This window comes from Zonotrichia albicollis, chromosome 29 (genome assembly GCF_047830755.1).
Source record: "Zonotrichia albicollis isolate bZonAlb1 chromosome 29, bZonAlb1.hap1, whole genome shotgun sequence".
Taxonomy (NCBI): Eukaryota; Metazoa; Chordata; class Aves; order Passeriformes; family Passerellidae; genus Zonotrichia; species Zonotrichia albicollis.
In genome coordinates, this window is record NC_133847.1 from 5,793,623 (window position 1) to 5,815,979 (window position 22,357).

A 22,357-nucleotide genomic window follows, 5' to 3' on the forward strand; every position below is an offset into this window, starting at 1 on the left:
GCCCTGGAGACCCCCCTTCCGTCAGTGTCCCCCCGGGGGTGGCCGTCCCCTCCCTGCCCTGGGAACCGGAGGGATGCAGGAAGGGGTGAATCAGCTCCGAACCTCCTGCTGGCCAGGGCGGGCTGAGCCCGGGCACGGCTCGGGGCACCCCGCGCACCCGGACAGGGTTTTACCCTCACTTGGGGTTTTTCAGGCTAAAACAACCGGGACAAAGCAACAAAGCGAGCGAAGGATCGCCGTGCTAGGCCCCCACCCTGGTGTCACCCCCAGAGTCCCGGGTGCCCCCCAGGGCCCATCCTGGTGTCCCCTGCAGCCCGAGGGGGGCAGAGCAGCTCCTGAGGGTGAGGGGAAACTGAGGCAGGGGATGGGGGCTCACATTGAGTGGGGGTTCAGCCTGGGGACAGGGACAGCAGGGGAGGGGAATCGCCTTGGAGGCTGCGGGGGAATGGGGTCGCAGCCCTGGCCGGGATGGGGATGGTGGGAAACTGAGGCAAGGGGTGGAGGGAATCGGCCTCAGCCCCTCTCCGTGCCAGGGCTGGGGGAAACGGAGGCGGAGGATGGGGGGGCTCGGTATGAACCCCTCTTGGTGCCAAGAATGGAGGGAACCGGGGCGGGAGATGGGGGGGGGATCGACCCCAGCCCCTCCTGGGGCCCGGGATGGGCGAAACTGCTGGAGGGGCCGCGGGGGGGCCGGTGCCAGCCGTGCCGGTGCCCGGGAATGCGGGGGGAGCGCTGCCCCTGCCCGGGGGGGGGGGGGGCGAGGCAGGCGGGGCCGCTCCCCCCGCGCTCCCCCCTCCGTGCCGGGGGCGGGGGGCCCGGGCCGAGCCGCCTCCCCGGGGCGGGGGCAGGGCGGGGGGCGCAGCCGCTCCGGGAGCGCCGGCGGCGGCGGCGGCTCCTCCATCGCCGCTGCTGCCGGAGCGGCCCCGGTGCCGCCGCAGCCACCGGGCGGGCCCGGCCCCGGCCCCCCCCCCCCCGCGGCCCCGCCCCGCCCGGCCCCGGTACCGGCGCTCCCGGCGCGGCCGAGCGGAGCCGAGCGGGGCCGGGCCGAGCTCTGCCGGTGGGCGCAGGTGCGCGGAGCCCCGAGCCCCCCCCGGACCCCACCGGGACGGAGAGGTAAGAGCGCGGCCGGTGCCCCCCCCGCCCGCCCCCATCCCCATGCGCTCCCGTCCCGCTCCATCCTCCTCCTCCCCTCCTCTCCATCCGCTGCCCCTCCTGGGGTGGGGGGGAAGGGAGAAAAGGGGGTGCCCCCCCCCCGAGCCCTCCCCCCTCCCGCCGCCGCCGCTGCTGCATTGGGAAGCGGCGCTTTTGTTAGCGGAGCGGGCGGAACCTTGAAGGGTCACGGGCTGGAGGGGCCCCCCCCGCGCCCCCCAACCCGCAGCCCTCTGCGCCCCCTCCCCGCAGCCTGAGCCCCCCCGGCACCGCTGCCCCCCCAGCACGTCCGTCCCGCATCGCCATCCCCACCCGGCACTCCGGGGGGGTCCCACCCGCACCCCAATTCTTCCATCCCGCACCCCCAGCCCTCCCCTGCACCCCTCGATCATCCCGGCACCCACATCCGGCACCCCCGACACCCTCCCCGCACCCTCATCCCGCAGCCCCATGCCCCCACCCCAGCCCCCTGCTCTCCCCAGCACCCCCATGTGCCCCCAGCACCCCGATACCCCCCCATCCTCATCCCAACCCCCCAGCGCCCCGATACCCCCCCATCCTCATCCTCATCCCACCCCCCCCCAGCGCCCCGATCCCGCTCCCCTCTCCCCATCCCGGCACCCCCCCGCACCTTGAGCCCCCCCATCCCCTTCACCCAGCACCCCGGCCCACCCCCATCCCCTCCCACGCCCCCTCCCACCCATCAGCCCCCCCGGGCCGGCACCGCGACCCCCCCCCAGCCCCGGGACACGGCGGGGGGCGCGGGAACCGGAGCCCCCCCAACCCTGAGCCGGGAGGATGGGATGGGGACGGGAATGAGGATGAGGATGGGGACGAGGATGGGGATGAGGATGAGGATGAGGATGGGGATGAGGATGAGGATGAGGATGGGGACGAGGATGGGGATGAGGATGAGGATCGGGGGGTGTCTCTGCTTCGTCGCGCTCCGTTTTGCCTCCGCTGTTTCTTTGGGCAGCAGCCAGGGCTCGTTGTTGTTATTTTTTGGGGGGGGTGAAAAGGAGGGGTCCCTCTGTGCCCCCCCACCCCCGGCAGCCTCGGCTGGGCTGGGGGGGTCCGGCCAGTGCAGCCCCCAAAAGGGAGCAGCGAGGCTCAGCCTGGGGGGCTCGGTGCTTGTGCCCCCCCACCCCAAATAATCCCGCAGGGCTGGGTGGGGGGCACAGCAGACCCCCACAAACGCAGGGGGTGCCCGGCTCTGTCTCGGGGCTGTAACTTGGTGGGAACAGGAGTTGGGGGGCAGCCGGCAGGAATGGGGGACCCGCCGTGCACGGAGGGGGGGGGCTCTGACACCCCCCCGATACCGGGGCAGGGCCGGGGGGGCTCCGTGCCCCCTTTTGGGGCTCAGCACCGCTGCACGGAGCCGAGGGGGGACCCCGAAGCACCACGGCTGGGGGGGCTCTGCCTGACCCCAATCCTCCCCTGCCGCCCTCACTTGGGGTGCCCAGAGCACCCCCAGACCCAGCAAAGCCCCCTGCCCTCCCCCAGCCTGCCCTCCATGCCCACATCTCCCACAGCAGCCGGGGCTGGGGCACCCCGAGCCCCCCCAGCCCCCCCATGGGGCAGAGGGGAGTGGGGAGCCCCTCCCTGCGCAGGGCATTTGGGGAGGGGGCTCAGCACCCCCCGTTAGAGCGGGGGGGGGGCGATGCCCACGGGGCTGTGCCATCGGCACGGGGTGACCTTGGGTGAGCTCTGCCTCGTGCCGTGCCTCAGTTTCCCTCTGCCGAACCAGGTCATGAGCTCGGCGGGGCTGCAGACGGGACCCCCCCAATCCATCCTCCAGCCCTGGGGTGCGGGGGGGGGGGGGTCAGACGCCTGCCATGAGTGACCCCCCCGCGTTGGCACTGCTTGCCTGGGAGGGATGGGGGTGACAATGGCACCGCCGTGTCCCCCCCTGGTGTCCCCTCGGTCTGTTGGGGTCCGGCAGGGCCGGGTCCCACCCCGGGGATGTCCTGGGGAGGGGTCAGGGGGGGCAGAGCTCTCTGCCCTACAGACACAGCCTTGGGAAGGCTTGGGTCGCTTTGGGGGTCCCCTGTGTGTCCCCCTGGCTGTGTACCCCACAAAACGACGCCAAGGGTTGGGGTCCATCCCTGTGTGCCAGGTCTGGGCAGTGCCGTGTGTCCCCCACACGGGCTGGGTGCTGTGGGTGTCCCCGCTGGGTCCCGGGGTGCCATCCTGGTGAGTTCTGGGTGCCAGGGTGGCTCTGCAGCCCCCGGGCAGCGTCCCCGGGGTGCCACAGGAACTGGGTCACTGCTGCCACCGCTGCCACCGGGACACGTGGCTGTGTGGGGGGACAGGAGGTGGCCCCGGGCTCGGGTTCAGCTTTGAGGGTGCCAGGGGCAGCTCAGCCCCCACCAGCAGTGCCAGGGGTGTCAGTGTGGGGGGCACAGCTCGTCCCCCCTCCCCAGAGCCCCCCATGGTTCTGGTGACATTCCCATAAACAAAGGGGGGCGGCCCAGCTCAGTCACAGGGGTGCCCACGTGTGCCCCCCACGGCAGAGCTGTCCCCTCTGGGGGGGCTCCTGTGCCCCCCAAACCAGGGCTCTGCTGGCTCTGTGTCCCTCCCAGCCCCAGCAGGAGCCCCCAGGCACGGGACAGGGCAGTGACATCAGGCTGAGTGTCCCTGTCCCCAGGAGCTGGGTGTCCCTGCCCCCACAGGCTGACTGTCTCTGTCCCCACAGTGCTGAGTGTCCCTGTCCCTATGGTCTGGGTGTCCCTGTCCCCACAGTGCTGAGTGTCCCTGTCCCCACGGGCTGGGTGTCCCTGTCCCCACAGCTCTGGGTGTCCCTGTCCCCATTGAGCTGGCTGTCCCTGTCCCCACAGTGCTGAGTGTCCCTGTCCCCATGGTCTGGGTGTCCCTGTCCCCATGGACTGGGTGTCCCTGTCCCCACAGACTGGGTGTCCCTGTCCCCACAGGCTGAGTGTCCCTGTCCCCATGGACTGGGTGTCCCTGTCCCCATGGTCTGGGTGTCCCTGTCCCCACAGGTCTGGGTGTCCCTGTCCCCATGAGCTGGCTGTCCCTGTCCCCTCGGCCCTGGCTGGTTCGGCTCCCAGTTAAAGCAGTAACTGCTGTGCTGCCACCATTGCTCCCCTGGCACTGCTGGGGCACAGCCGGGCCCTGCCCGCCAGGCCCTGAGCTGGATGCAGATCCCTGCTGCAGTGCCGGATGCGGTTTGTATCCCCAGACAAGCTGGAATATTTTTAATTAAACCTGCCAGTTTGGATGCGATTTCATTTTTCAGTGGGCTGAGCTGCTCCGGGCCCTTGGAGCATCTCCCAAAGCTGGGGCCAGATCCCAGCTCCTGTTGGGGGGGTTGGAACTGGGCACGGTGACACAGACACCAGGCAGGGACACGGGGCAGGGACACCGGGCACGGTGACATGGACACAGGCAGGGACACCGGGCACGGTGACATGGACACCACGCTGTCCAGGGTGGCTGTTCCTTGTTGTGCCAGGCCGGCAGGGCCGGGATGGTTTCGCTGTGGTGGCATTTGCTGCGTTTGGGGGATATTAAAGAGTGGCAAAGCAAAGCAGGAGCGATCCCAGCTCCAGGCAGGAGCTGAACCTGTTGGTGCCCATCGTGGATTGGCACTGGAGCTTTGGGAGCTGCGTCCCAGGGAGCTCCAGGCTCTGCCCCCCGTGCCCAGGTTGGAGGTGGAACCAGAACAGGGCACCCCAAGGAGGCTCTGCAGCCCTGGCAGTGCCCACCCCAGCAGCAAAGGGGACACGATGGCCTCGGTGCCTTCCAGGGACCCCCAGGCTGTGGTGGCATCCCCCAGAAGGAGATGATGAGGGGTTGCATTCCCTGAGTGAAGCAGGGGGAGAGGAAGAGCAGGGGGCTGGCACAGAGGAGACCCAGAGGGGCTGCCGTGTGCTGGCGGGATTTTGCTCCCTATTTAATTACAATTTTGTCAAATTAAAACACAAAAAAAAAAAAAAAAAAGAAAAAAAAAAAAGAGGGGGATAAAGAGATCCCTCTCGTGTCTTTGTGCTGGCTCCCAGCAGCCGGTTAATTAAACAGTGGCTGCTGAAGCCACCGCTCCCAGAGGAGCCCTGCCAGGCTGGGGCTTGGCACCGCACTTGGGCTCCAGTTGCTCCCAGTTCAGCCCAGTTCGGGCGGTTGGCAGCGGCAATGGCAGCAGCTGTGGCAGTGGTGTAGCTGTGGCGGTGGCTTTGGCGGTGGCAGTGACAGTGGCAGTGGTGGCAGTGGTAGTGTCTGTGGCAGTGGCTGCAGCAGTGTCGGTGGCAGTGGTGGCAGTGACAGTGTCGGTGTCTGTGTCTCTGGCTGTGGCTGTGGTGGTGGCTGTGGCAGTGACAGTGTCAGTGGCAGTGGTGGCAGTGACAGTGGCAGTGTCTCTGTCTGTGGCAGTGGCTGTGTCCTGGCAGTGCAGTAACTGTCGCTGTGGCAGTGACAGTGGCAATGGATGTTGTGACGGTGGCAGTGACAATGACAGTGGCTGTGGTGGCAGTGTCCTGGCAGTGACAGTGGCTGTGGTGGTGGCAGGGCTGTGGCAGTGGCTTTGGCCGTGGCAATGGCAGTGGTGGCAGTGGTGGTGGCAGTGTCTGTGGCAGTGGCAGTGACAGTGGCTGTGGCAGTGCCCTGGCAGTGCAGTAGCTGTCGCTGTGGCAGTGACAGTGGCAGTGGTGGCGGTAGCAGTGGCAATGGCAGTGGAAGTGGCAGTGGCGGTGGCAGTAGCTGTTGCTGTGGCAGTGACAGTGGCAGTGGTAGTGACAGTGGCTGTGGTGGCAGTGTCCTGGCAGTGGCAGTGGTGGCGGTAGCAGTGGCAATGCCAGTGGAAGTGGCAGTGGCAGTAGCTGTCGCTGTGGCAGTGACAGTGGCAATGGATGTGGTGGCAGTGTCCTGGCAGTGACAATGGCAGTAGCAGTGACAGTGGCAATGGATGTGGTGGCAGTGTCCTGGCAGTGACAATGGCAGTGGCGGTGGCGGTGGCAGTGGTGGCGGTGTCAGTGGCGGTGGCTGTGGTGACAGTGGCAGTGTCGTGCCGATGCGCCGTGGCTAATCCTCACTCTTGCCGTGTAATCCCGCCCGCCGGGATAATCCCATCAAACCCGGCAGCGCCGCGGCCGAGCTCAGCGCCGCGTTTGGCGCCGGGGGGATCTGGGGGAGACACGGGAGGGGACACGGGAGGGGACACGGTGGCCCCGGGGCAGCGGCGGCGGCGGGAGGGACCGTGAGGGCTCGGGTGGGGAAACTGAGGCACCGAGCAGGAGCAGGAGTGGAGGGAGGCAGCCCCAGGGTGATGAGGAGGGTGGGATGGGTCACCCCAGAGATGCATGGTGGGAACACCGCGGGCATTTCTGACCGCCCCATCCATCGCCTCCCGCCGGGAGCGCCGGGACACAGCGCCGGGAAAGCAGGAAGGGTCAGGGTGGAGCTCTGGGAGGCGGGAGCTGAGATCCATCCTCGCCATGTGCCCGAAATAACCCGGCCATGCTGGGCTCCGTCCCTCATGCCAGCCCTGGGTGTGCAACCCTGGTCACGCGTGGGACAGCCATGAACAGACCTGTGCATGTGTGACATGTGACAGCCATGAACAGACCTGTGCATGTGTGACATCCCCTGCACACGCGTGACATCCCCTGCACAGACACCCCGGTGCCACCCGGTGCCCGCACGCTGCCACACACAGGTGCCAGCTGGTGCCCACATTCCTGCACATGTGTGTCACCCGGTGCCTCCTGCCAGCCCTGCACACGCACGCTGACTGTGACATGTGACACGTGTGACACCTGCTGTGCGCACCGACACCTGCACACACATGACACACACACATAGCACACACACATGGCACACGGTGACACCCCCCGCGCGCACGTGCCACCTCCCCACGCACAGATGGCACCTGGCACACCTGGCAGGGCCTGGCAGGGGACAGGGACACCCTCGTGCCCCGAGGCTTTTGGCGCGGTGGTGGCGGTGGGGGTGGCAGTGGCAGCAGTGGCAGTGGCAGCAGTGGCACCGGTGTGAGAACGAGGAGCGGCTCCGAGGGCGGCTCGGCCGCTCGGACCTTCCGGCGAGGCGGCAGCGCGGAGGCGGCGCTGGGAACAATGGCCCTTTGTTCTGAGCCTCTGGCATCCCGGAGCCCGGCCTGCATCCCAGAGCCTGCATCCTGCATCCTGCATCCCATCCTGCATCCCAGAGCCTGAATCCTGCATCGCAGCCTGCATCCTGCATCCCAGCCTGCATCCCAGCCTGCATCCCAGAGCCTGGATCCTGCATCCTGGAGCCTGAATCCTGCATCCCAGCCTGAAACCTGCATCCTGCATCCCATCCTGCATCCCACAGCCCTGCCTGCATCCCATCCTGCATCCCAGAGGCTGAATCCTGCATCCCAGTCTGAATCCTGCATCCTGCATCCCAGCCTGAATCCTGCATCCCATCCTGCATCCCAGAGTCTGAATCCTGCATCCTATCCTGCATCCCATCCTGCATCCTGCATCCCAGCCTGGATCCTGCATCCCACAGCCCTGCCTGCATCCTATGCCCTGACCTGCATCCCACTCCATACCTCAGCCTGCATCCCATCCCACACCCCACCCTGTGTCCCCTAACCCAGCCTGCATCCTCCATCCCACCCTCCATCCTCTACACCATCCTCCATCCCATCCTCCATCCTCCATCCCATCCTCCATCCCATCCTCCATCCCATTCTCCATCCCATCCTCCATCCCATCCTCCATCCCATTCTCCATCCCATTCTCCATCCCATCCTCCATCCCATTCTCCATCCCATCCTCCCCGCTGCCTCCAGCCCACGTCCCCCTGCACATCCCACATCCCTGCTCCATCTGCACATGCCCTGCACCCCCTGCACCCTCCCTCCTCCTCCTCCTCCCATGCTCCCCCCGTCCCCCAGCACTGCCAGGGCCCATCCCAGCCCCTCTGGGGGGCTCAGGGGCTGGGGGTCACCCCACAAACCCCCACCTGTCCCCAGGACAGAGGACGCTTCCAAAACAGAGAGCAGGATGGAGAGGGTGGGGAGGAGGAGGAGCAGGGTGAAGGCTCACGTGCTCTCACCCACACCTTGGCACAGGAAGCCACTTGTCACCTTGTCACCCTCTGGGCACAGCAGGAGTGGCAGGAGGAGATTTGTCTCCTGTCCCCTCTGGTGTTCCCATCCTGGGTGTTCCTGGGAGGTGGGGGGCTCCAGGGGGGCAGGGGGGCACCTGCCACCTGCAGGGCCATCATCAGCAGGGGACAGCACTGGGTGACACTGAGGTGACACTGAGGTGATCTGCCACCCCCAGCCCCTCTCTGCCCATTGAAGCCAGCAGATACTTATATTTAACTTTATTTAAGTACAAGTAGGAGTTTGAAGATAATCCTAATGGGAACTGCTGGTTCTGGGCCTGCAGAGTGGAGCAGCCCCATTGTCCCCAGCAGGGCAGCATAGGTGACATGGGGAAGGGGGCCTGAATCCAACAAACACCCAAAAACGCCTAAAAAAAACCCAAAACCAACTTTGTTAGGGGTTAAAAACTGACCTGGCTTTGAGACTGACCCTTGGTCCCGACCTCCCAGAGCCTCCCCCAACTCCTCTGGCTCTGGGATCGATGGGTTGTGATTGTAGGGCTGCTCCCTGAGCACTGGGGTGGCTTTGGGGTTAATTTGGGGTGAGTTTGGGGTGGCTTTGGGGTAGGTTCAGGGTGGGTTTGGGGTGGGTTCAGGGTGGGTTTGGGGTGGCTTTGGAGTGGGTTTAGAGTGGGTTTGAGGTGAGTTTGGGATTAATTTGGGGTGGGTTTGGGATGGGTTTGGGGTGGTTTTGGGGTGGGTTTGGGGTGGTTTTGGGATGGGTTTGGGGTGGATTTGGGTGGGTTTGGGGTGGGTTCAGGATGGGTTTGGGGTGCCTGTGGGTGCTGTGGGTGCTGTGGGTGTGTTCAGCAGCCTCCCATCCCCGGAATGCCGGGGCTCCCTGTCCTGGCTGTAATTGCAGGGTTCCCTGAGCCGGATGTAAACACTGCCGGTGTTGTTATTGCAGAGTCCCTGTGGGGCTGAGCCGGGAGCTGCTGCCCCTCAGGGATCCCGTGGGGACACGGAAAGGGGACACTGGGGGACTGTGACACCCTGGGGACGGGGGCTCCATCAGGAGGTGACAGGAACCCCTGGGGACAGGGATGGCACAGGCAGGTTGCACAGGGGAGGTGCCATCCAGGACTGGCATGGCTCTGGGTGGGGGTTCCAGGGCGGTGCCAGGCCGGGGCAGGAACAGGGGGTTCCCTCTTCCCTCCCCAAAGGGGAACTGAGGCACGAGGCCGGAGGAGGTGACTCGGAGCTGCTCCTGTCACCGCCCTGGGGCCATGCGGGTGACAAAGAGGGATGGCAGGGTGACACCGAGGGGACCCCGCCTGGGCACAGAGCCCCTGGGGTGGCACAGGACCAGGGTGAGTGCCCTGGGGACAATGGGAATGAAGGGAATGGGTGAAGTGGGGCTTTGGGGACAGGGGGGATGAGGGCAATGGGTGTTTTGCAGGGACAGGAGGGTCAGGCACGTGCCTGCCCTTTGGGGACAAGGGGGGTGACAGTTTTTGGGGGGACAGGGGTGGTTGTGTGGCTTGGGGAGAGCAGCAGGACACGGGAGGATCCCGTCCCATAGAACTGAGGGGGACAAGGGGACAAAGGCATTGAACTGGGGGGACAACAGGGGACAAGTTCTGTGAATTGGGGAGGGGGGACACACAGCCCTCCGTCTGCCACCCCCTCTGTCCCCCCCCCTCCCCGGGGTTTATTTCGGCGTGACGCGTGATCCTCCTCGCTAGGAAACCGTTCTTAATATGCAGATGAGCCTGGATTTAATATGCAAATCACCATGCGGCTCTGGCCGGCCACCAGCGCCGGCGGCTGCCGGAGGGGACGTGTCGGGGCACCCATGGGTGGCACCGGGGGGGCATCGAGGGGGCTCCCAGCACCCGGGGCCACCTCTGGGCACCCACGGTGGGCGACAAAGCCGCCCAAGGTGACCGCGGGGTCCGCACCACCCCCGTGCCCTTGGTCGCTGTCGGTGTCCTGGGGGGCTCGGAGCTTGTGTCCCCACCCGGGGGGCGATGGGGAGGGGACAGGGACAAGGGACAAGGGACAAGGGACAAGGAGCGGGGCTATAAACGGCAGCTGTAAGCGGAGCCGGTAACCGGAGCGGGAGGCCCGGGGGGACATTTGAGCCGCCGGCGGGGCCGGGGAAGCGCCAAGGTAAACCGTGGGTGCTGTGTCCCCCCCTGGTGACCCCCCAGCCCTGTCACCGCCCGGGGACCCCTCCGGTGCTGGTGTTCCCCCGAGCTCTGGGCAGCTCTGGGGGTGCTGCCCGCAAAGGGGGGGACCGGCGACAGGAGACGGGGACAGGGACGGGGACGGGGACAAGGCCAGCGCGCGGTGCCAGGTGGCCGGGGTGACATTTGCTCCGGCCCTGCCGTGGGGACAGCTGCTTCCTGGCTCTGCCATCTGAACCGGGCCCGGAACGGAAACCCGGGGGGGGCTCAGCCCCCCGGCCCCGGCGGCAGCGGCAGCTGGGATTGGGGAGGGGGGCAGCGCTTGGGGGGGCGCTGCTGGTGACCCCCAAACCCCCCTGTGCCAATGGGGGTGGCGCTGGATGACCCCACTGAGCGTTCGCCTTTTGGGGGGCTGGAGCATGTGGGGTGGTGTGTAAATGCCTCATTAGCATAACTAATTACTGATTTCTTATTGGCGTTGGGCGCCTCCTGAAGGAAATGACCCCAAAATCCGGCATTAGACCGACAGAGAGGGATGTGGATATTGAGATTATAGCAGGGAGGGGTGTCCCAAAAAGTTGAATTTTCGGGGATTTCATTGTTGGTGTCCTGCGCCTTTGCCACCCGTCATCCCTTTCCCAGATTGTCCCCTTCCCGATGTCCCTCCATTCTCCAGTGTCCCCTCTTTTGCACTGCCCCCCCTTTCCCATTGTCCCCCGTGTTTCCCGGGGTGTGTCCCCCTCCCTGGTGTCCCTCCCTTCTCGGTGTCCCCCCCATTTCCGGTGTGTCCCCCTCATTCCCGGTGTGTCCCCCCCTCTTTCCCGCTGCCCTCCTAAGGGGTTTATGAGGATGGGGGACCCTTGGCGGTGTCCCCGCTGTCCCTCTGTCCCCGCTCCGTGTCCGGGGGGCTCTCAGAGTCCCTCGTGCCGCTGTTTTCCCGCGGGGACTCCGCGGTGCCGCTCGGGGGGGGGTCCCAGGGGTGCCCCCCCGGGTGACAGCTGCCGGGGCGGGGGGGGTTTGGTGGCTCCGGTTACGGTGACATCAGCCCTACCTTCCCACCTGGCGCGGGCGGGGGGCGCGGGCCCCCTCCCCGGGGGTCGCGGGGGGTTGGTGTGACAGCTGAGCGGCTCTCGGGGCGTCCTGGAGGGGGGGGTGGCACATGGGACCCCCCTGCCGGCCCCGGGGACAGCGGTGACACCGGGCGGCGGCGGAGGCGGCCGGAGCGGCTCAGGTGGGCAAAGCGCGGCGCTGGGGGGGCGGATGGCACGGGAGGGGCTCCCACCCCCCCGGGAACGGACGGGAATGGGGGGCCCCCCCGGCAGGGACACCCCATCAGTGGGATCAGAGATCCCGCTGCGCTCAGAGCCGCCGGGAGGGCAGCAAGAGGGGGACACTGGGGCTGCCCCCCCTTTCCTGCCCCATTCCCCAGTGCCGGGGGTCGCGGGGATGTTGGGGAGGGGGGGTGGGACTGACCAAGCAGCTCCGCCCGCCCCCCAAAGCTTGGTGTGGGGGTGAGGGCTGAGCGCGCTCTGCCGTGGGGAAACTGAGGCACTGAGCAGGGACGGGGATGAGGGACATGCCCGGGGCCGCTCCCCCGCTCCGTGTCGGGGACACCCGAGTGGAGACCCCCCCTCACCCCCGGCACATCCCCCTGTCCCCCCACGCTGCCTCAGTTTCCCCACAGCCGCGCTGGTGACCGTCCCCCTGCTCCGCCACTGCCATGAATGGGTCCCTGTTTGTCACCCCCCCCGTGGCCGTGTCCCCCTCCCCGCCGTGCCCCCTCCTCCCCGTGCCCCCCTCCTCCCGCCGCTGCCTTTTCTTTCCCCGCACAATCGCGGGCATTTATGGCGCCGGAGGCTCCGCTTTCCCTGCGCCGCTCGCTGTCACCGCCCGCCCGGGGACGGTGACACCGGAGCCCCGCTCGGGCTCCGGGGCCGCGGCACGGCCCCCCCGAACCCCCCAGGGAGGATTCTCACCGAGCCCCGCCCTGGGGTGGCTTTTGGGGTCCCCCATCCTCCCTCCGGCGATCGGTGGCTTTCGGGGGCCGCTCTGTGACAAACCGGGCACAAACGCTCATTTCCTGAAATTTGGGGACACCGTGGGGACAAAGCTGGGTGTCACTGGGAGCTGTGGCACTGTGGGGACAGGTTTGGGTGTCCCTGACACAGTGGGAACAGATTTGGGTGTCCCAGGGTGGTGACACCCTGAGGATGGGGTCAGTTGTCCCCAGAGGGGCTGTGACACCAGGGTCGGGTCCCCCCGGGGTCACCTCCTGCCCAGGGCTGTGGCACAGCAGGGTCGGGGTCAGATGTCCCCGGGGGCTGTGGCACGGCCAGGGGACGGGTTGGGGACAGTGGCGGGTCTCACGGGGGGCCGATGACACCATGGAGGGGCTGGGGATGTGTCCCGTGACCCCCAGAGCCCACAACGTCACCGTGTCCGGTCCCCACAATATCACTGTCCCCGGTCCCCACAATGTCACCATCCCGGTCCCCACAATGTCACTGTCCCCGGTCCCCACAATGTCACCATCCCGGCCCCCACAATATCACTGTCCCCATCCCCACACAATGTCACCGTCCCGGTCCCCCCAGTGTCACCGTGCCCGGTCCCCGCGGGGGACGAGGGCGCCGCTTCGATCGCTCCCGCTGCCGGCTCCCATGGAATTAATGATCAATTAATTCCCTGCCCGGCTGCTAATTACCCAGTCCCTCGGGGACCGGTGGCAGGGTGGGCATGGTGGCCCAGCGTGGTGAGGGGACACGGGCGGTGGCACTGGGGCTGTTTGGGTGCGGGGGTGCTGTGACATTCTGAGGCGTCCTTGGAGATCTTCCACGACATCCCGGTGGCGTTTTGGGAGGGGGAAGAGCCTCTCTGGCTTCCCTCTTGTCCCCATGTCCCCGTGTCTCTCTGTCCATGTGTCCTCACCCTCCTGTCCCCATGTCCCCATGTCCCCAACCCCTTCCCCACGTTCTGCTGGTGACAAACCCCAGCACGGCCCCAATGAGGGGAGACACCCGCGGGTTTGGGGTGCTCGGGGGGGTTCCCTGTGGGTGCTGCCCCCTCCCAAGCCCCCTACCTGTGCCCGCAGGTGCGGTGGGTGCCCTGGCAGGGCGGGGGCCACCATGGCACCCCCAGCCCGTGTGCCCCTGGTGCTGCTGCTGCTGCTGGCGGCCGAGAGGACGGCGAGGGGCACCTTCCCCGAGGAGCCCGGGCCCATCGCCACGGCCCCCCCGGACTGTGAGTGCCCCCCGGGGCTGGGGGGAGCGGGGCCCTGCATTGGGGCTTGGGGGGCACGGCCTGGCATGGAAAGGGAAGCGGGACTGGGGCACGGGGGGCGCTGGGGATTGGGGGACACTGGGGCGTGGGGGGCACGGCTTGGTATGGAAAGGAAGAGGGGCTGGGGCATGGGGGGCACTGGGGTATGGTGGGCACAGGTTGGCATGGAAAGGGAAAGGGGACTGGATCATGGGGGGCATGGGGGGCACTGGGGGCACTGCTTGGCATGGAAAGGAAGAGGGTCTGGGGCACAAGGGGCACAGGGGGCACTGGGGCATGGGGGGCATGGCCTGGCATGGAAAGGGAAGGGGCACTGGGGCATGGGAGGCACTGGGGTACAGGGGGCACTGGGGCATGGGGGGCACAGCTTGTCATGGAAAGGGAAGGGGCGCTGGGGGGAATTGGGGTGAAGGGAAAAGGGGGAACCCAAGGGAGAGTTTTGGAATACGACAGGACAGAACCAGGGCTGGGCTCTGGGGTATTTTTGGGGGTAACTATGGAAAGGGTTTTGGGGTGCTTTGGGGTGAAGGCAGGCGAGGGGCACTCGTGGGGAGGGATTTTGGGCCTGTGGCAGCAGGGAGGTGACCCGGGCTGTGTGGGGGTGCCCGTGTGACCCCCGTGCCCCCCCAGATGTGAAGCACTACCCCGTGTTCGTGGGGCACGGCACCGCCCGCCCGGGGGGCCCCGAGGGAGGGGGCACCCAGCGCCTCAACATCCAGCGCATCCTCAAGGTCAACAGGACCCTCTTCATCGGGGACAGGTCAGGAGCCGGCACCCCAAAACCTCCCTTCCATCATGGGGGGCACCCCACACGCTCCCCACTCCTCTCTGCTGGGGAGGAGCCTGCCTGGGGCACCCCAAACCTGCCATGGGGCACTGGGGGGTCACTGGCACTGACAGTGCCCTGGTGATGCCCATTGTCCACCCCAGCACCCCAAACCTCCCTCACTGTCCACCCCAGCACCCCAAACCTTCCCGGGGTGGGTGGGGGTGGATCCTGTACCCCCAGTGCTGGGGGGCACACCCCAGCTGGGGGGTGGTGACACCCGTGTCCCCCTCCCCAGGGACAATGTCTATCGGGTCAGCCTGGAGCCCAGCGGGGCTGCTGAGATGCGCTACCACCGGGTGAGTGCTGGGGGTCCAGGGGGGGCTGGGGCTCCCAGGGAGCTCTGAGGGGTCCCAGGGAACTCTGGGGGGTCTCAGGGAGTTCTGGGGGGTCTCAGGGGGGTCTCACGGGGGTGCTGTTGCCTCGTCCCCATCCCCACACTGCTTTTCCCCACCCAGAAGCTGACGTGGCGCTCGAACCAGCACGACATCAGCATCTGCAGGATGAAGGGCAAGCACGAGGTACAGCTGTGGGATCTGCCCTCCTGGGGACCCTCCGTGGCTGTGTCACAGCCTGTCCCCTCCCCAGTGTCACCACCCCACTCCCTCCCAGCGGTTGTGTCACTGATTTATTGGCTGATTGGCTAAATTGGTCTGTAATTAATTCTTGGGAGCCGGAAATCCCATTGCCAGCTCCCATAAATGCAGTTCTGGGGTGAGAACAGCCCCCCCCCCAAGCCATCCCCTGGCAATGATGAGGGTTTGGGTGGGGTGGCATGAGGTGAGGGGGGTTTTGGGGTGCTGAGGGTGACGGTCCCCTCTCCTGGCACAGGCAGAGTGCCGAAACTTCATCAAGGTGCTGCTGGTGAGGAACGAGAGCCTCCTGTTCGTCTGTGGCACCAACGCCTTCAACCCCGTCTGTGCCAACTACAGTGTGAGCCCCCGGGATGGGTCACTGTGAGGGAGGGGGCTGGGGCCAGGGGAGGAGGGGGCACCCATGGGAAGGGTTTTGGGGTCAGGGAAGGGTTTTGGGCACCCATGGGAAGGGTTTTGGGGTCAGAGAAGGACAGAACACCCCTGGGAAGGGTTTTGGGGTCAGGGAAGGGTTTTGGGCACCCATGGGAAGGGGTTTGGGGTGAAGGCAGGAGGGAACACCCCTGGGAAGGGTTTTGAGGTCAGGGAAGGAGGGGGCACCCACAGGAAGGGTGTGGGGGTGAAGGCAGAAAGGGGCACCCATGGGAGGGGTCTGCAGCACCAACACCTTCAGCCCTGCCTGTGCCAGCTGCAGGCAGAGCCCCCCTGGGGATGGGGAGCGCGGGTGCCCCCGTGCCCGGGTGTGCCCTCACGTCCCCCTGTCACCCGCTCTAGATGGACACGCTGGAGCCCGTCGGGGACAACATCAGCGGCATGGCCCGCTGTCCCTACGACCCCAAGCACGCCAACGTGGCCCTGTTCACAGGTCAGTGGTGGCACTGCCGCTGTCACAGCGGGCACGGTGTCCCCAAACCCCGCTGACACCTTGTCCCCTGCAGGGGGGATGCTCTTCACCGCCACGGTGACGGATTTCCTGGCCATCGACGCCGTCATCTACCGCAGCCTCGGGGACAGCCCCACCCTGCGCACCGTCAAACACGACTCCAAGTGGTTCAAAGGTGTGTCCCCACCCTGGGCCGTGCCAGGACAGGGCATGTGTCCCCTGTGACCCCATCCTGGGCCATCCCTGACCCTGCTGTCCCCTCAGAGCCCTACTTTGTGCACGCCGTGGAATGGAGGAGCCACGTCTACTTCTTCTTCCGCGAGATCGCCATGGAGTTCAACTACCTGGAGAAGGTGGGACCTGTCCCACTGGGGAGGAGATGCACAGAATTCCCCAAATTCTCCCAAATTCACAGAACTCACAGAATGCACAGAATTCATAGAATCACTGGGTTGGAAGAGACCTTAAAGGTTGTTGAGTCCAACCCTGCCCCAACACCTCAACTCAACCCTGGCACCCAGTGCCACATCCAGGCTTTGTTAAACACACCCAGGGATGGTGATTCCACCACCTCCCCGGGCAGAACATTCCAGAACTTTATCACCTTTCCTGTAAAAAACTTTTTCCCAGTATCCAACCTATATTTCCCTATGATCCCATAGCTCCCTTCCAACCCAAACCATTCTGGGACGCCCACAGGGACACCCAGGGTAGGGACAGGGACACAGGGGTTGGGTGGTGACACGTGTCCTCCCCACAGGTGGTGGTGTCACGGGTGGCCCGGGTGTGCAAGAACGACATGGGGGGCTCGCAGCGGGTGCTGGAGAAGCAGTGGACGTCCTTCCTCAAGGCCCGGCTCAACTGCTCCGTGCCGGGCGATTCCCACTTCTACTTCAACGTCATCCAAGCCGTGACGGACATCCTGGAGCTGGACGGGCGCCCCGTGGTCCTGGCCGTGTTCTCCACGCCCACCAACAGGTCAGAGCCTCCTGTGCCCTGCCCAGACTGCCCGGGCTCAGAGCTGGGTGCCAGCTGAGGTCTGGGTGGGATCACAGCTGGATCCTGAGTGGGATCTGGGTGGAATCAAAGCTGGATCCTGAGTGAGATCTGGGTGGGATCAAAGTTGGATCCTGAGTGGGATCTGGGTGGGATCAAATCTGGATCCTGAGTGGGATCTGGGTGGAATCAAAGTTGGATCCTGAGTGAGATCTGGGTGGGATCAAAGCCAGATCCTGAGTGAGATCTGGGTGGGATCAAATCTGGATCCTGAGTGGGATCTGGGTGGAATCAAAGCTGGATCCTGAGTGGGGTCTGGGTGGGACCAAAGCTGGATCCTGAGTGGGATCTGGGTGGAATCAAAGCTGGATCCTGAGTGGGGTCTGGGTGGGACCAAAGCTGGATCCTGAGTGGGGTCTGGGTGGGATCAAAGCTGGATCCTGAGTGGGATATGGGTGGAATCAAAGCTGGATCCTGAGTGGGATCTGGGTGGGATCAAAGCTGGATCCTGTGTGGGGTCTGGGTGGAATCAAAGCTGGATCCCGAGTGGGATATGGGTGGAATCAAAGCTGGATCCTGAGTGGGATCTGGGCAGAATCAAAGCTGGATCCTGAGTGGGGTCTGGGTGGGATCAAAGCTGTATCCTGAGTGGGATCTGTGATGGGTCCTGGACAGGAAATGGGCTCGTTTCCATTTGGGATGTGCAGGGCCCCTGGCACTCGCTGGGGCCTTCCCATGCTCACCCCACAACCGTGTCCCCACAGCATTCCCGGCTCCGCCGTCTGCGCCTTCGACATGACCCAGGTGGCCGCCGTGTTTGAGGGACGGTTCCGGGAGCAGAAATCGCCCGAGTCCATCTGGACACCCGTGCCAGAGGACATGGTGCCAAAGCCACGGTGAGAGACGGGGCTGGGGACAGAGCTGGCAAGGACTGTCAGTGGCAGGGACAGTGGTGGGACTGGGGAAAGGAACAGGGATGGGGACAGGGACAGGGATGGGGACAGGGGTGATGACAACCATGGCAAATACCAGCTGGAAAGGGGACAGGGATGGGGACAGGGGTGATGACAACCACAGTCGGTACCTGCTGAGAAGGGGACAGGCATGGGGACAGGGGCCAGTACCTGCTGAGAAAGGGACAGGGATGGGGACAGAGATGGGGACAGGGGTGATGATAACCATGGCCAGTACCCACTGGGATGGGGACAGGGGTGATGACAACCACGGCCAGTACCAGCGGAGCTGGGGACAGGCTGGGGACAGCGCCACTGAGCCATACCCTGGCTGCAGGCCCGGCTGCTGCGCGTCCCCGGGGATGCGCTACAACTCCTCCAGCGCCTTCCCCGACGAGATCCTCAACTTCGTCAAGACGCATCCGCTGATGGACGAGGCGGTGCCGGCCCTGGGCAACGCCCCCTGGATCCTCCGCACCATGACCCGGTGGGTGCCCGAGGGGCTTGGGGACACTGAGAGGGCTGGAAGGGGCTGGAAGGGGCTGGCCAGAGCCTCCCGTGCTGCCTTTCCATGCTTGTGTCAGCGCTGGGAGCGCTGGGAGAGCTGATAAATCTCATACACTTTGCAGTCAAGATTGTCTCGTCCTAATTAAATCTGCCTTAATTGCTGCTTGATGGGGAATTAATCAAGCCGCGCTCTTGGGCCGCAGCCTCCCGCCGGCAGGGCAGCCGGGGCGTGAGCAGGGATGGGGACAGGGACAGGAATGGGGACAGGGACAGGAATGGGGACAGGGACAGGAATGGGGACAGGGAGCTGGGGATGGGGGGTGGGAATGGGGACAGGGATGTGGGGCTGGATCTGGGGACACAGGGCTGGGGATGGGGACATGGAGATGGGGATGTGGGGCTGGGGGGTCTCACTCTTTCCCCCTCCCTGGGACCCCTGGATTCCCCCCCACCCCAGCACTGCTCCCTCCCCCACGCAGGTACCAGCTCCGTAAGATCGTGGTGGACAACGCGGCGGGGCCGTGGGGCAACCACACCGTGGTGTTCCTGGGTTCCAGCACCGGCACCGTGCTCAAGTTCCTCATCCTGCCCAACGCCACCAGCAGCCCTGGGCCCGCTGCCCCCGGCAGCCAGAGCGTCTTCCTGGAGGAGTTTGAGACCTACCAGCCTGGGAGGTGAGTGCCAGGGTGCCAGGGGAAGGGGCAGTAAAAGGGGTGGGTGGGTGCTTGGATGGAAGGATGGATGGATGGATGGATGGTGGATGGATGGATGGATGGATGGATGGATGGATGGATGAGGGAGAGATGGATGGATGATGGAAGGGTGGATGGATGGATGATGGACAGATGGATGGATGATGGATGGATGGATGGATGATGGATGGATGAGGGAGGGATGGATGGATGGATGGATGGATGGAGGGATGGATGGATGGATGGATGGATGGATGGATGGATGGATGGATGGATGGATGAGGGAGAGATGGATGGATGGATGGATGGATGGATGGATGGATGGATGGATGGATGGATGAGAGGGATGCAAGGCTGTGGGGAATGGATGAGAAAATCTCCTCTGGGCTGGGCCAGGCTTTGGAGGGCCCCCCATGGCTGGGGCCATGATGAGCTCTGCCCTGTCCCCAGGTGTGGCCGGGACACGGAGGACGAGCGGCGGCTCCTGGGGCTGGAGCTGGACAAGGCTGCGGGGTCCCTGCTGCTGGCCTTCCCCCCATGCGTGGCCAGGGTGCCCGTGGCTCGCTGCCAGCAGCACTCGGGCTGCATGAAGTGAGTGCTGGGGGCTGGGAGCGTGCCTGGGGAAACTGAGGCACAGCACAGGCCGGGGTGCCGTGTCCTCCCATCAGGGCTGGCCCTGACATCTCTGCTCCCTGCCAGGAACTGCCTGGGCAGCCGGGATCCCTACTGTGGTTGGACACCCGAGGGCTCCTGCATCTTCCTGGAGCCCAGCCCCAGGTAACGCTGCCAGGTTGGGGACGTGTGGGGGACAGGGGTGTCCCCAGAGAGCTCCTGCAGCCCTCAACCAACTGACGGGAGCTGGGAGACCCTGCCAGGCCGTTTGGGACCCACTGACCCCCCCAATTTGCCCCCCCAGGGTGGCCTTCGAGCAGGACATCGCCGGCGGCAGCACGTCCCACCTGGGCGAGTGCGAGGGTGAGTGCGGGGCCGGGGCCGGGCTCGGGGACGCGGTGGCGGCGCCCGCGGGTCCCTGACGTGTCCCCACCGCCAGGGCTGGTGACGGAGAGCTTCGTGGACGAGCCGGACGGGCTGGTGTCGGTGAACCTGCTGGTGATCTCCTCCGTGGCCGCCTTCGTTATCGGCGCCGTCATCTCCGGTTTCAGCGTGTGCTGGTTCATCGGGCACCGGGACCGCAAGGAGCTGGCGCGGCGCAAGGACAAGGAGACGATCCTGGCGCACAGTGAGTCGGTGGTGAGCGTCAGCCGCCTGGGCGAGCGGCGGGCACGGGGAGCGCTGCTGGCCCCGCTCATGCCCAACGGGTGGCCCAAGGAGCTGGGCAAGGTCACCCAGCACGACCTGGACTCGGGGGTGCTGCCCACGCCGGAGCAGACCCCGCTGCAGCAGAAACGCTGCCCCGGCGCCCTCCAGAACTGCACCTGGGAGCAGAGCCACAACATCATCAACGCGGCCTTGCGGGACCCTGGAGGCGGCTCCGGCCCCGCGGGCACCGGGCGGGGGCACGGCGGCTCCGGCCGCCCCCCGAGGGGCATCCCCCTGTCCTGCCACGCCATCCTGGTGGACCAGGAGCTGGAGGCCGAACTCAGCGACTCCTCAGGTGACGGGCACTGGGCTCGAGACGCTCAGGAGGGGCCCCGCACCCGGCAGCACCCGCCCGCCGGTGCCCGCCGCCAGCCCCGCAGCTCCTACGGCGACTTCGGGGGGACGCCGCACCCCAGCCCCGAGCGCCGGCGGGTGGTGTCGGCACCCAGCGGGGACGGGGGAGACTTTACCGAGGGGCCGCCCTGGCACCCCGAGCAGCTGAACTTCAACGCCAACAACGGCACGGGCCGCCCCGGCGCCCACCTCAAGAGGAACCACACGTTCAACAGCGGCGAGGCGGCGGCGGGCGGCTACGGGCGGCACGGGACGGGCACCGGGCACCGGGCAGCGCGGGCACCGGGCACCCCGCGGCCGCTGACGGACCTGCAGCACCTCCTGCGCTACGGCGTGGAGCGGACTCCCTCGGGAAAATAGGGTGGCACCTGTGCGCGTTCCCCGGCCAGGACACTGATGGGGACCCGGCTCGCTGGGGACAGGGACGGGCACGGGCTGAGGTGCTGCGTGGGTGAGGGGGGACAGGCACCCCCTGGGTGCCCCCGATAGGGTTTGGGGGTGCCCCCGGCTGGCGTGGGGCAGCGCCCTGCGCTCCGGCTGCGTTGTTGTCCCTTGTGCTGGGGTGGAGCGTCCAGAGTGTCCCCTCCCCAGGCCGGAGCCAGGGCCCGCAGCACCCTGGGGGCAGCAGGATGGACAGACGGACACGGGCACTGGGCTGTGCCCCCCAGCCCGCAGCCCCCCAGTGGCACCCGGGGGTGCTGCCACCCCCCTGGGGACACCCGGCCGGGGGTGCTTTGGTTGGGGTGATGGAACCTGGTGAGCGTTTTGGGGGCGGGGGGCTGGGGGCCCCCCGAGTGTGGCGATATCTGGGGATGGGGCACACTCCCACCCCCAGTCTGGGGTCAGCCCTTTCCCAGTGCCAGCCTGGGGGTTGCCCATCTTTCCCTACCCCCCGGCACCCCCTCCTGGAAAGCACAGCCGGGGTGGGGGGCACCGCGGGGGGGTCCCCACCGAACCCACTCTCTGCTGGCAAAGGGTGCCCTTTCGGTGCCACCCCTGCCCGGCACCCACCCGGGGTGGCGTGTCGCGTCGCGGGGCAGTGGCAGGTCCCCAGAGGGTGGCAGGCTGTAAATAGGGCAGGGGGCGGCGGGAGCCCCCCCCCCCCAGCGGCCATGCATGCGGCCGCCCGCGGGCTGTACCCCGCGGCCCCAATAAACACCCGGTTACCGGAGGCGACTCCCCCGCCGCCGCCTCGGCACCTTCTTCACCCCCCCCGGGAGCCGGGACCGGCCGGGGAGGGGGGCACAGGGCTGGGAGGGGGCACAGGGTGGCACCCGCTCCGTGGGCACCCGCACACCCAGCGCACACACACACACCCACCCGCGCACGAAGGTCCCCACCCCACTTTCCCCACGAATTCCCCTGGGATAAGGCGGTGCCAGTGCCGTGTCCCTGCTCGTGCCACCCCACGCCCGCCGTGTCCCCTGTCTGTCCCCTTTCCCGGCTGTCTCTCGCCCCACGATGCCACCCACGAGGCCCTCTGTCCCCGGCCTGAGCACCCTGAAGGGTTGAGGACACCCGGCACCCTGAGGTGGCACGGGAACACCTGGGGTGGGCACATCTGGC

At 66.5% G+C, this 22,357-nt stretch overlaps 1 protein-coding gene across 2 annotated transcripts; it reads left to right on the forward strand.

The window, feature by feature from the left end:
- The first annotated feature begins 703 nt into the window (after positions 1 to 703).
- On the forward strand, positions 704 to 21,974 carry SEMA6B (semaphorin 6B). Of its 2 annotated transcripts, none has more exons than XM_074528502.1 (17): positions 704 to 1,113; positions 13,480 to 13,628; positions 14,298 to 14,427; positions 14,732 to 14,792; positions 14,952 to 15,014; positions 15,325 to 15,426; positions 15,861 to 15,951; positions 16,025 to 16,144; positions 16,234 to 16,322; positions 16,730 to 16,947; positions 17,730 to 17,861; positions 18,256 to 18,405; positions 18,905 to 19,099; positions 19,568 to 19,708; positions 19,817 to 19,894; positions 20,034 to 20,092; positions 20,169 to 21,974. In XM_074528502.1, the coding sequence occupies exons 1-17, from the start codon at positions 719 to 721 to the stop codon at positions 21,149 to 21,151; spliced, it is 3,156 nt and encodes a 1,051-aa protein (XP_074384603.1). In that variant the 5' UTR covers positions 704 to 718; the 3' UTR covers positions 21,152 to 21,974. The 2 variants fall into 2 exon arrangements, with proteins under 2 accessions (XP_074384603.1, XP_074384604.1); XM_074528503.1 differs by lacking the exon at positions 704 to 1,113 and adding an exon at positions 11,485 to 11,619.
- Positions 21,975 to 22,357: the final 383 nt, after the last annotated feature.

What these genes read in the sequence shown, in the direction of transcription:
- SEMA6B (XM_074528502.1), top strand. Translation starts at nt 719, where the DNA reads ATGCGGGGGGAGCGCTGCCCCTGCCCGGGGGGGGGGGGGGCGAGGCAG. An exon ending in GACCCCACCGGGACGGAGAG is followed by an intron (nt 1,114 to 13,479) that starts GTAAGAGCGCGG and finishes CTGTGCCCGCAG; the next exon opens with GTGCGGTGGGTGCCCTGGCA. An exon ending in TTCTCCACGCCCACCAACAG is followed by an intron (nt 16,948 to 17,729) that starts GTCAGAGCCTCC and finishes GTGTCCCCACAG; the next exon opens with CATTCCCGGCTCCGCCGTCT.